The 13,508-nt window shown below is 40.8% G+C and overlaps 1 protein-coding gene across 1 annotated transcript in view; it reads left to right on the top strand.

Moving 5' to 3' along the window:
* The first annotated feature begins 4,009 nt into the window (after window positions 1-4,009).
* iqsec2b (IQ motif and Sec7 domain ArfGEF 2b) overlaps window positions 4,010-13,508 on the top strand; it is a 45,832-nt gene continuing 36,333 nt past the window's right edge. The window contains exon 1 of the mRNA XM_088440782.1: window positions 4,010-5,389. Within this exon, the coding sequence (XP_088296908.1) occupies window positions 4,953-5,389 (437 nt within the window). The 5' untranslated portion in view covers window positions 4,010-4,952. The remainder of the gene's footprint in view (window positions 5,390-13,508) is intronic.

The following is a 13,508-nucleotide window of genomic DNA, read 5'->3' as shown; positions in this document are numbered from 1 at the left end:
TTTTATGAAGTAAAACATTTCCATTTGCAAGAATGATTGGGAGGCTGGAGCAGATCAAATACGGTTTACAGTCAATGAGAAAATGTATGGGGTTTTTAAATTGAATCCATGGTCACGGAGCGAATCAAACTCGTACCTCAAGGTACCTCTGTCATTTAGTCAAGTCATAGTAATTTTTGTAAGCAGTGACCAAGGAGAGTTTAAAAATATATATATATTAATGGCAAATTATTTAAAATGTACTTTTACTTAGCATAATCTTTAACACAAAATGTCATAATTGATTGTCTATCCATTGACCTAACGTGACTGACGACAGTAAAGGTTTTGCAAGTTGCTTCAACAAAGAATAATTATTTTCATAGATATAAGTATGCAACTGTGTTTTTTCATATGACGTGTTTGTCTGTTTTTGGGTATTTCAGTTCACTTTTCAATTGATTTGGAAAGCTACATTTAACACAAATGCTTCATCTTCTTATTGTGCCAATTTTAAATTAAAAGGCATATCAAATCATTTTTTAAAATACATACTACATGGTCTCACTTCTAAAAATGAGACTTGGATTTGTATTGCACTTGTGAAATATGTTTTTTTTTTAAAATTCATATCCGGGGGCGGCCATTTTGGCACTCGCTGTCGACTAAAAATACCATCACAGTGTCTTAAGGGCTCAAGTGACCAATCATGGCTTTTGATGTCATGTGACCAATTAAAAAAACAGTTGAGCCGTGAATGCTCATGAATTAAGTCCTGCTCAAATCATGTCATTTTCAGTTGACAACAACAGGCAAAATAGCCGCCTCCTTTTTAGATCAAAATGGGGAAATATTTTCCTGCCAACGGTAATCCATATTCCACAAACGCAATACTAATCAGAATGGCATGTTTAGACTCGTGGGGGCGTGTAGATATGATGGGAAAGAAAAAGTGTGGACTTAACCCACTTGATATCTCTGTGGGGCACGGTGAACCTCAGTTTTCTGCTTGTGTAAAGTAGCTTCTCCACTCTAACGGCTGCTTTGCTGTTCACTTTATACCTCATGACGACTGCAAGCAATAATGATGCAATTAATGATCAGCAATCCCTTTCTGTGTGGTCTACACACACTCCACTATATCGTTTGGTATCATTTTGCAAATCCCTTTGAGTTGCAGGTATGAACTTCTGCAGTCACAAAATGCTGTATATTCTGTAAATATGCGTAAAGAGGTTTAAGCGTGTATAATGAATCATCCTTGCCTATCTATACATAACGCAACAGCTATCAATTCTTATCGCTGTGTGATGGAAAAATATATCATTGGGCTTTGATGAAGGACCAAGTAGAGTTTTGATCAGTTTGGTTGCTGAAAGTTTTCTTCTATGTGACATGAGTGTGAAGGATTTTTCACTTTGCGGCGGATGTTCGTGTGCAGCAGGTGGGCAGATTTCCACTTATGTGCCAGATAGCGTTGCCTTGGTAACATGAACTCCTTCAAACCGGTCACTGTTTTACTGTGAAAATCGTCCTTTCAACTCAACGTGCAGGCCCTTGTAAATCAGACACCAATCGTTTATTAGCCTCTCCTATCTAATGTGACTTTTATTTTTTTAAATGTGTTAACAGTAGTTCATAAAGCATTATGAAGAGATACTGTGGAATGTTATTTTTCTAGAAAATACCTTTTTTTATGACTCAGGTTATCACACTTTTGAGAAGCCATGCTGGGGGAAAAGTGACACGTTTTCATAAAAGATGAATAGAATTTATGATGAGGCAATCATGAGACCTATATGGCAACATCAGGAGACGCAGACTGTTATTTCTGATCTGGAAAAACACCCCCTTTACTCCAAAAGAGCAACATCATTAACCTCCAACCCCCACCAATACCTGACCAGTATCACCTCAGTTTTCAAAACACTTTTAGTTTCCAAAACAGATGATACGACTGAAGTGTAAATACATTCTAATAAAGTGCTGAATCAATACCATGCCTCTTACTGTTTTTTCTTGCTACCATTGAACAGCAGGTGGCAGCAACATTACAACTGCCATTTTTTTTTTAATCTATTCAGACAGTTATTTATTGTGAAAACCCACTACAACACCCTGAATTGTTTGCTAGCGAATTGCAGGGCACACAGAGTCGAACAACCAATCATACCAATTTAGCATGTCCAATACACCTGTCATGCATATTTTTGCAGTGTGGGAGCAAGCCGGAGTGCCCGGAGAGAACCCAGCGGGCTCGGGGAGCGCATGTAAACTCCACACAAGGAGACCAGAGCAAGGTGGATTTGAACTCGGGTCCCTTTGACTGTGAGGCGGCCAAGTCGCACTGCATCATATTCAACTAATGCTACATGAATAAAATGATTTTCTTATATATGGAACTGCAATTTGTAATTTAGTACAATCTTATTAAAGCATGCCTGGTGGACTTAATAAAACTTTGCGGACAAAAATGTTAAATTCCCTTTTATTTTTAATTTTTGACAATATCATGTATAGTTTAGTATTGCGAGTCCCGGGACCCAACACTTTCCAGAGTTAAAATCAGCACTGCATTTTAGTTCACCCACCAAACACAAAAGAAAACGTCATCAAAGACATGGCGATCCAACAAGAATTTAGCTTAGTAATTGTTATGGTACTTTTAAAACATACAACACACGTTATATATGCTGCATAACGAAACATGCTGCACGGTGTTAAAAATTAAGTGGGTTTGAGTCTTGTGATGATTGTGTCCTCTATCCTTGGGAAAACCCTGATCATGTTTCAATTATTAAGCTGCTCTTGACCACAACAGGGTTTTTACATTTCCCACAGGCTCGCCACCAACCTGCACGCTTAATATTATCATACCTATGAGAGCATGACAGAGACACAAGAGGGCACTTAAGGCTTGCCGCTAAAAATAACAGTTTGCTGGGAGGCTGCTTGTCTTGTTTTTGTCTTTTTTTGGACATTTTTCACTGCAGGCAGTGGTCCAGTGAATGTACATACTGTGACTCAACTCAGTTCTTTCTTGGCTTAGGGGGGGACTGAGCTTGGTTCGCAAGTCACCACAAGATGTTTTCTGTTTAATGTTTTTTTTTGTAAAAGAGGCCCCCATTGACCAAGGCGTGCACACCAAAAGTAGCTACAAAAGGAGCACTAAATTCTGGCAAAATCTGACAAAAAGAGTTTTCAATTTCCATTCTATAGTGCCAGTACTATTTGTTGTTCAAAATGAAAACTCATTCACTACCAGCCCAGTTATAATGTATTTTTGACCTAAACAGACCAGTAAAGATTGATCTTTGGCTTCTTCAGTGCAGTGGTTCTCAGGGGATACTCAAGATTTTAAATAAAACAAACATGCAAAAATCCTTTAAAAATATTTATTGAATTAATTACTTGTTTCGGGAAAATATAAGTTCATAAAAAGTATTATATGTTCAGAAGGTTTTTCAAATTCGTTATTGTAAAAAGACAGATTTTCCGTCGTACTAGAATGGTAAGCCCCGACTTGCCACCTCTCGTTACCTGTCAAGTTAATGATTTTTTTTTTTTTGCGAACATATCTTTACCATGGTTCCAAAAGAGGACAATTTAAGTTGAATATTTTTTTTCTGTGGACAAATGTTTATATATAATTATTTCTTTTTGAGAACAGGTCTGACACTTTATGTGGATTCTTTTTTTTGAGGGGGGGGGCATATTTATTGATAGTTAAGTTAAAGTTGTTAGTGCCATTTTCTGTTTGTTTCATTGAGTAACAATATGTTTGTGAAGGTTTATGACGACTGTATTTTCACATGAAAGTACTAGTTCAAGCCGTTTTTTGTCTGTCAAATGACCAAAAATCCGTTTGTTTACTAATGGCGGAAATGCCATGTGACGAGCATTATGTAAAGGCATAATTCTATTATTGTGTATGTTTGGACCGGAAGTCTTTCTTCGTCAACGTAATGTTGTATTTCGAAAATCCATACCGGAAATGCATTATCACCATCACCACGGTAATCTTGCCACTCGCGTTGCGCTCCCGAGGCAAAACCGAAGCAGCTCTAGAGTACAGACGCGCGCGGAGCGCACCTGCGGTCCATTCGGCTAGGATTTGCGTTAACGTCAGGCGTGTCGTCAGAGTCGCCTCGGCGAAGTCACAGAGTGGCAGAAAAGCTTCAGCGCTTGTAAGGTTTTGGGAGTTGCTTTTTTCGGTCTTTCAAGACGCGGGATTGTGAAAGTGAAGTCTGCGGTGGGGCTGGATGGATGGTGCTCGCGCTCGTGACATGACAGGATGGACTTGTAGAGCAGCCGAGGCGAGCTGCTAGTTGCCCGTGAGGCAACAATGCACTTCGTAAGGCAACTTTGCTTATTTTCCGTGCCGTGAACACGCGTCGAGCCATGGGTTGAAACTGGAGACTCGCTCGGCGCTGCGTGGGGATCTTCAGTGTGGGCGGGCGTTATGTAATGATTGACAGTACACTGCCTGGCGTTCTATACGAGATCAGAAATACCGAGGCCCTTTTCACCCCGTCTTTGACGAGTTGACAGCTGAAGGATGGATTTTAAGCTAATCGATTTTCCTCGTTTTAGATGTTTGGTGTTTTGCTCTCGGTGCTAAGCATCCTTCAGGCAATTTCGTCTTGTTTGTTCCTCATGATGGGTCAAACACTGAAAGCGTTCCAAGTTGATTTGGAAAACTCTGTGAAAATGGCAGCAAACCATCAGACCATCATCACTTCCTCACACTTTTTTTTCAGCTTTTTTCTCAGCATGGTGACCTCCCAAAGCGTTTGGAAGATGTTCTAGTGCTCACGCTCACCTTAAGACATGTAGTCAACCCGACAAGCTTCGCCTCTGGGACTTTTTGTTTCACAGAATCCCTAACAAATAGTTCATCTCATTCAGAGTCTCCGTCGCTTCCTCCCCCCCACTCATCAGAGCTGGTGGGGGGGCGGATCCGGGCTTCCGCCATGGAGGCCAGCCCGGAGAGCCCCAACCGGGCGGTGGAGTACCTCCTGGAGCTCAACAACATCATCGAGAGCCAGGCCAAGCTCCTGGAGACCCAGCGGAGGCGCATCGAGGAGCTGGAAGGCCAGCTGGACCGGGTGAGCCAGGAGAACCAAGACCTTAGACAGGATCGCAGCCCTCAGACCCTCGGCTCCGACGCCCCGGAGCAGAACCACGATCCTGGCCAACCTCTGTCACTCCCCGCCCTTCACGCCGGCGAGGACGGCGGCGCGTCCTCGCCTCAGACCAAAGGCGGATCGGCCACGGCGCCGGCACCCGGCAGAGAAAGGAGGACCCACAGCAGGCTGACCCGAGGTCTCTCCTGTGGCTCGTCCACCGCCGAGAGAGAGCGGCTGGAACGCACCGACAGCACTGACACCAACACCAGCGTCCATAGAAAGTAAGTGCCGATACAATTTGGCCGAACCCTTACTTCCGCATTCTTTTCGACACACGATCCAAGTCTGTTTTCTTCTCGAACCGTTTCGTGAGCCTTTTAAAGACCTGCAGGAGCATGTTTTTGCCGGATCCAGCACAAATGTGCTCCCTTTGTTCAAGTACCCTCGCACGACATTGTGAGAATGACGACACCTGACTAATTATATCTTTTTTTATCTGAAGTGCTCTTTTTGCTGGCATTTGAATTTTATCACCTATTGCAGTGGCCCTCAATCTTTTTCTGATGCTTTCAGAAATATCAAATTTCAGCTATGTACCTCCCTAATTAGTGTGAAGCTTTTTAGGTTAAAAAAGTACTTAAAACAGATTTATTTGACTTTGGAACTACATTTGTGGTGGCATCACCAGACATATTTCACTTAGTAATTCCAGAAAATAGATTATGTGACATCATAACGTTTGATTTTAACGTTGCCTGCCTCAAAATTGCATCACTATTGACAATATGCATCTGTATAAAACCTGACAAAATAAAGGCATACAACTAGGGATGGGTGAGTAGCGATATTGGGTCGACGTTACAGTATCTCCGGGTAGCTTACCCGCAATGTCAGCCGATGATAGTATCCTGGCAAATTAGAAAACTGGAAAATTGCCAATCATTTTTTTTTTTTTTTGCGAATTTTTCCATCAGAAGCACGAGGGGTATCAGCACTTGGTATCAGTGACTCCTCAACAGTTGAATACTTGTACTGGTATCTGTCTAAAAAAGAGTGCCATCAAATATCCCTACATATGTGTTAGAATGTTCAATACCAATGTTTTTCTGACTGATACTAGTACTATTATTTAACTCTGCAACTAGCAGAACACAACAAACATAGAAAGAAGACAAACACGCAAATAAAAAACAAAATCCCCCAAAAACGCAGCAAAAAAGATGCTATCAAAAAAAGAAGCTAACTTACAACAAAACAAGTGCAAAAAAAAAAGAACAAAAAGAAAATTACATTTGAACAGATGCAGTAAAAAATTAATACAAAAACACTGTCAATAAAATGCACAATTACAAAAATGACCAGGACGCAAAGTTAAAAGAAATGAAACGTGCATTGATAAACGGCTGCAACGACAATATCTGCTACCAGTTGTTGCCACACTACTGAGGTGATGTCACTTTTTTGGCAGTGTTTTTCTTGTCTTTGCATTTTTTGAATGCAGATATTTTGCACTAGTTTTGTAAAACTGCTCCAAGACACCACCTGAAACTACTATCAGCGGCTGACACCAGTACTGATACCTAGAAATAAAGCCAGGTATTGGCTCAATACTGATACTTGGAATCGATACTTGCCTACCCTTACCTTTTTTTCAGACAGCTCAGTTAAAACAAATTTTTGACTCACTGAATGAGTTAACTGGAACAAAATTAGCAACAAATTACTTTGTGTTCCAATTAATTTGCTCTTCACTTGAAAAGAACGCTGTTGCGCTCCTGTCACCGCATTAAGCAAAGCATTAGATTTACTGAGAGCTGTAGAAACCCTGTTAAAATCGCATGTATCCCCTGAAGGGCCTTTAGGTACCTCCAGTCAAAACTACTAGCCTAGTGCAATGCATTTTTTGAATGTGTTATGCCATTATTTATTTGTGTGAGTGTGTGTGTGCATTTATATGCTTATTATTTTTAATCAATCTTTGCCATTGGCCTGGAAGGAAGCTTGAGATGTATTGGTTTAAATCTAGGCTGACCTGAAGTTAGAGCGCTACAAGCTCTGGCAAACAGCTAGTGCATCTGCCCTGGTTAAACAAACACGCACACACACACTTTTGTTCTGGAAGCTTGAAGCTTGGTGAGTAGGCAGCAGTTGGTGTAGAAAAGAAAAGGCAAACAGTGAAATCATGGAATGTGACAGTCTTGTATGACAGGACAGTCATTTGTGGACTTTTGCTGCGTTCCCACTGGTCTCCTCAGTCTCTGATTCCGATGCAAGCCGATCCCTCCTGGGGCCGTCTTGCCTCCTCTCATCCCACGGGTCCGATTAGTCATCACGCACAAGCACATATTAGTCAGGTGGCTATTAAATCTTGGGACGCGTCGCCCCTTTGCTAATTACCTGTGGCTGCCCGTGGAGGAAGTTTCAGCTTCCAGCTCCTTGAGCTGAGCTGGGCCACTGGCAATGGATCAGAACACACCGTGATTGTGTGTTGTGAAAGAGGCTAGAGGAAACAGGAAAACGGCTTGTGATCTTCTGCACTTTGCGGAAAAGAGAAAAGGTGGAACGCATGCTGACTTTCCATCTGTCGGCAGAGTGTGGAGGGAGGCGCCGACGTACGTGGGGAGACACGTTGTTCTTTGAAACTGCTTTGTTGCTTGTATTGACAATTTTGAAGGCTTTCCTTAGGAAGTACACACACGCCGTTGATAAGTTAACGTACAGCTCTGTGTTTGAAGGGGGAGTCAACCCCCCAAAATATTTACTATTATTCTGTGCAGCCCCAACCTGTCTACACATTGTATTCTGATTAATATTTGTGAAATATAAATGAGTAAATTCATCTTAAGTTATCTCATAGAATGCCTGTTTTGACACTTGCTTTTGATTTAAAATGACATCACCTTTGTTTAGAGCTCAGTAATGGATCAGCTTGTGAACATCACACGGCCAAACTCAGAAATCAAGTAAGCTGTTTGCAAATTTCTTCTTTGATGTCATTGCAGGCAATAGTCGGTGACAAAATTGCCAACCCTGAGATTCTAATTCATATTCTACACCCACGATATTATTCAGAATGTTGTATTTAGCTGAATGGGGCCATTCATAAAGAAAATTTGGACATGACCTTGCCTTTAAAAAAAATATATATTGAAAAAGTAAACACTAATTTTACTACATAGTAGGTAAACAGAGGAAAAAAAAGAAAATTTCTCCGTTAGTTATGTTCATTTTATTTGATAACGAATTTGTGTCATCGTTTTTGCTGCCTGGTCAATGTACCCCAATATCTTAGTCATTTAAAATCTCACTAAGTTCACTTCCTTTCTCATTTTTTATGAGCCAAGGAGTTAAAAAAAAAGTAACAAGCCTCTGACAAGATAAGAAATAAAAAAATACAGACGTATTGTCACATAAGGAAAAGGATTTACACCCACAGACAAGTCAAGGAACTGACAAAGTAGGAAGTCTTCACACACAAACATCCAATACAACCAGTTAACCAAGACTAAACCAGACTTTGAATACAGTGCTATTTTGGGATCATTTCCGAAAATTCAGAAAGTAGGTTAACTGTTTAGACTCTATTCATATTTCTGGTAGTAAAAACCGACCCACATAGGAGTAATTAAATCAAGGTTATAACAAAGATAATATCACTGTAAAACACATTTTTACATTCATATTGATAATTGTACACTGTATACCTTTGCAGGGTAAAAAGCTTAAAATCCCTCATTAGAATCTTAGCTACGTTTTTGGCCATTTAATCACCCCGCGACAAAAACAGTGGCGTTAACTACATACTGTAGTTAAGAAATCTAACAAAAAGTCAAACCTGTTTTGAAATTATTACACACTTGCTGGTTAATGTAGTCTTGACCTACTAGTCCATTGCAATCATTACCACTGATTCGGTCCTGACTTACACATGCCAAAAACAGGCACGAGCGCACTGTGGCGTTCACTCTTGGGCCAGCACTCAAAAGCTCACTCGCACTCTCATTAATCTCACACGCACTCGGTGTATCTCTCTTTCCCCTTTTAACACATTTTGGGCTTTCAGTAGTGTATTATATAAAGAGACACTTTCACGGGCTCATCTCAAATGCACCCGTGTGACCTCTCCTAAAATTAAACAGGAGAGAGAGAGAGAGAGAGAGAGAGAGAGAGAGAGAGAGAGAGAGAGAGAGCGAGAGAGAGAGAGAAAAAACCTCCGCCTCGCTGCTTCTTGGCGGAGGTGCTTGAGGACATCATGTCAGCCCGAGGCCTGGCATTGTTCACAGTGTGATTAGCGGGATATGAATAAGGAGGCGGGCTTGGGACAGCTGTTGAAAACACAGCCTCTGGGACACCCCTGCGCCGAGGAGCCACTTTGTTTGGCAAAGTGCAGCTGCTGCACGCAAACACCTGAAAAAAAAGAAAAAATACAAAAAGCCACATTTTGATGAACTGTGGGCGGTACAAAATACAGACATGAGCACTCCAACTGGACGAATTAAAATCTTTCAAGGTTTAGGTCTTGTCTACATGTTGCTAGGGCTATATAAACCTGGAGTCCACCCCTTCGTAGGTAAAAAAAAGCATCCACATGGCTTTTTTTATTGGAAAAAAAAAATCACAAACCCATCCTCGGTTTATCGGACACTCTAAATTGTCCTAAGGTGTGATGGAGTGTGTGAATGGTTGTTTGTGACCTACAATTGGCTGTAGTACAGGGTGTCCCCTGCCGACAACCCATATATAGGCACCAGCAAGCTGGCAACCCTGGTGAGGATAAGCGGCTATAAACAATGGATGGATGGATTTATTCATTTATTTTACTTTTTGACATGATACAACTTTATACAACTTGCTTGTAAAATTCGAACAAAACACAAAATCAGGGCGATCTATGGACATAATAGTGTTCTTCAGTAAAAATGAAGAAAAGTCACAAGAAAAGTAAAAAATTTCACTCGAAAGCTGCAGTGTGCGTTGAAAAATAAACGGGTGTCGGCTGATCCGCTTCCAAAGGAATACCAATTCTGCGTTTCCTTCCTGTTGCGCGGAAAGTGTTGGGACACCTCACGCACGACACGCTACATTTGTATTGGGGGTCATGATCAACAGTTACAGTAGAAAGACAAGTTAAGTGAGCTGTTACTCTGCAATATGCTGTTGGGAACAACTTCATAACAAGAGTACCAAGGCATTCCGATACATTCACATTGTTATTTGGTTAAAAAAAAGGTTTCCTTTGAAGCTGTCCTTCTTACTATGTTTCTGCCATGTTTTACTATCTTGCAAGGCTTTAATGATCGTCACTTGGTTTTGCCTTGGCATTTATTTTTGTGTGTGTGTACATACACTATAAGTGGGTATCTAGGGCAAGACTGAGGTACTCAAAACACTCAATACTTCATTCCAAATCAGGACATGCCTACTTTCAACCACTCGTGCAAAACATTGATTTCCCGATTTAACTAATGTTCAAGTTGTAACATGATGAATACATTTCATTTATTGATCCACCCTGTGTTATTGACTGTATATGAATATGGTCAATCAATATTCAACTCACAGCTGGCTCAAAACATGAACCCAACCTTGGCTAAAAGTAATCCAACACTATCCTGCTCTTGAGTGGTTGTGTGTGTGTGTGTCGCCTGAACATCATATCAAACCCATATCACAACACCATCTTGGATGTCCACTATCAGACGACCTGTAGTCCAATTTCCAATCTCGCAGTCATGCGACGCCTGTTGTGTAGAAGGATAAGCATCGGGGTCAGCCCCAGGTCTCTGCGGCGCTGATGTAAAGACCAAAGCTGTTATGTAAGACCAAAAAAAGACTCGTATTTTTCCGTTGGCTTTTTGACGTCCTGTGAAGATTCTCAGCGCTACCGATAATTGTAGCAATCTGCAAAACTCCTGCGCTCTTGCTTCACCAGAGCTCCATTTGCTAAATTTAAAATCCTCTCGCTCGCTCTCACACATACGTACCCACGTATGTACAGCCACTGGCTCCCCCCTCGCATGGTGCAGTTATGATTCAGTCAAGCTGCACTTTTCTCCTCTTTCACCCGCTTTTGTGTTTCCTTTGGCTAGCCTGAGCGTGTTTAATTGATCCACATGCTCATCGCAGACAAGCAGCCTTTTAAATCATACGCTCGCTCTCGCAGACAAGCAGCCTTTTAAATCATACGCTCGCTCGGATTCAGGATGCAAGTGCCCCCAGCCTGCAGGGCTCATTTATTCTACCCCAAGCCCCTCCATTGTAACTTTCCTGCCTTTCTTTGCTTTAGGGCAACAGATTGACAGTGTTTATTTCCTGCTTCTGTCAAAATGTTGCAATGCTGCAAACTAAGATGTCTTAAATTGAAATTGTGTGCGTGTGGGATGCAACCCGAACGTGGGTGGTTGTTTTTATGCCTTCTCGGCATTTTTGAGTGTGCGCAGCTTTTATGGTGTTTTACACTCCGCTCACATCCTGCTATAAGCACTCATGTAATGTTACACCCTAGATTTGCTCCAATCTGTTTTTAAGATATAGCAACTAGAAAGAAACCATTTAGAGGTACAATGATTCATTGGCAACTAATATATTGTCAAATTAATCACTGTCATTTTTTGATAATCAAATTGTTTAGATCAGGGGTGCCCAATCTTTTTTGTGACCTTTCGCGATTTACTGGTAGGGCAGTAACTATTGCTAATGGGAAGGGATCGTTTTTTTTTTGTTTTTAGAAGTGTGACAATGATACATATGGGACAATGCGCTGCCTCTCAAGCCACTGTAACAAGACCAAGCCAAATGTTGTGAGGAAGCCAACTAATGCCTCAAAATAAACAGTACTTATGGTACAAGTAAAGTACGACACCAACGGCCTTGGTACGGTTTTATTATGAAGATTGCAAATTGCTTGAATGCTATTCAAGTAGTTAGCAACTTTAATAAACACACCTCATAATCCGCTCATCATATTGCCATTTGTGCACAACCTCGATTTCACACTTTACCTAATTTTCATAGTTGATGTTTTTTCTTTATAATGAAAAGTAAATCACATTAATTAGATTCTGTCTAGGCTTGTGTTAGGGTTTGAAATAAGCTTTTTGTTTCAACTTGGGGTTTAAGGTGTCAAGGCAGGCAGGCTTCCATCTTGCCACGATCGAATCTGTCCGTAAATTGTTGACAGGAAGTGAAATTTCCTTGGTCCATCACTGACTGCTGCGAGAGAAGTGAGATCCTCTAGTTGCTGTGGAAACGGTGAAAATGCACTTAAAATATTCCTCTCTCCTCACCTGTCTCAGCTGGAAGTGGGCAAGGCCAGGTCTCGTTTCACTCTTGTTTTCATTCATTCCAGCTTTTAACTTTAAGTTAATGTTTAAATGGATTTGAGGATATTTCATTGGTAATAGAGTACTTTATAAATCCATTACCATTACTCATTCATCAGTATCAAATATTATCGTACACATGGGTTGTTTTCATATTAATGCATCAGTAATGGTTATGATATGCTCTCCAATATTTCCTTCAGAAAATCAATTCATTTTACAGATTCGAGTATTTTAATGGCAGTTATTATTCAAACAGTAATGTCTAATGTCTGGAGTAATATTTGGCAAACTTTTAATGCCACCATGCCTTTGCCGTTATGTGTTACGAATGAAGTTTCAAGATCAGAAATCTTTTTCTGAAAATGCTTCATCTTAACCTTAACACAAATGCACCATTTCTGCCTTGTATGAAGTGCCTCTGTAAACAAAGGTAACATAGTCGAAAATTTTATGAGATTAATCAAGTGTAAGCTTAGAACTTTTTTCACTATTCTTAAAGATAAACATTGCAACTTGTATCACTTAGAATACAAACAAAACTTGGACAAGGTGCTGCCAAATTTGAAGTATACCAGCGATACTATAACAATAAATGCATTTTATTCTATACTCGACCTGAGGTATGTGTTTGTTACATCCCCTCGCAAAGCATGACATGTTAAATACTTGGTCGCGTGCCTCGGATTTAATTGCCAAAATAAGTGTGTTGCAGCGGTAATTGCTCCACATTTGCAAACCTAACTCCTGTCTTTTAAAAACAAACAGTTCACTTTATTTAGCTCTGGCCGTGTTGGGCTAGCCTTCTGTTTGGCCTGAGTGCCAAGTAAACAAGAGCAACGCAGAAGCTACGGAAGCTCATGAGGGCCAAACTGATATAGTGGCTTTTAGTTTTGCTGTGCCACCGAAAGATTTTTAGTGGGCCACCACTGACCTTCCCTCTGAAAAATTTCTGGATGCGTCACTGTTTAGCGTGCAGGATATTTGTCAAACAGTCACATGCGCGGTCTATGAAGCAAAAAAAAGGAGCTTGGTTACCGTGGGAACGCGGTGAGCTCTTCTATGAAGAACTCTGTGG

Source organism: Hippichthys cyanospilos, chromosome 2, assembly GCF_059441005.1.
Source record: "Hippichthys cyanospilos isolate Australia breed blue-spotted pipefish chromosome 2, RoL_Hcya_1.0, whole genome shotgun sequence".
Taxonomy (NCBI): domain Eukaryota; kingdom Metazoa; phylum Chordata; class Actinopteri; order Syngnathiformes; family Syngnathidae; genus Hippichthys; species Hippichthys cyanospilos.
The sequence above is the reverse complement of the archived record's forward strand: the minus strand, read 5'-3'. Positions and strand labels throughout refer to the sequence as shown.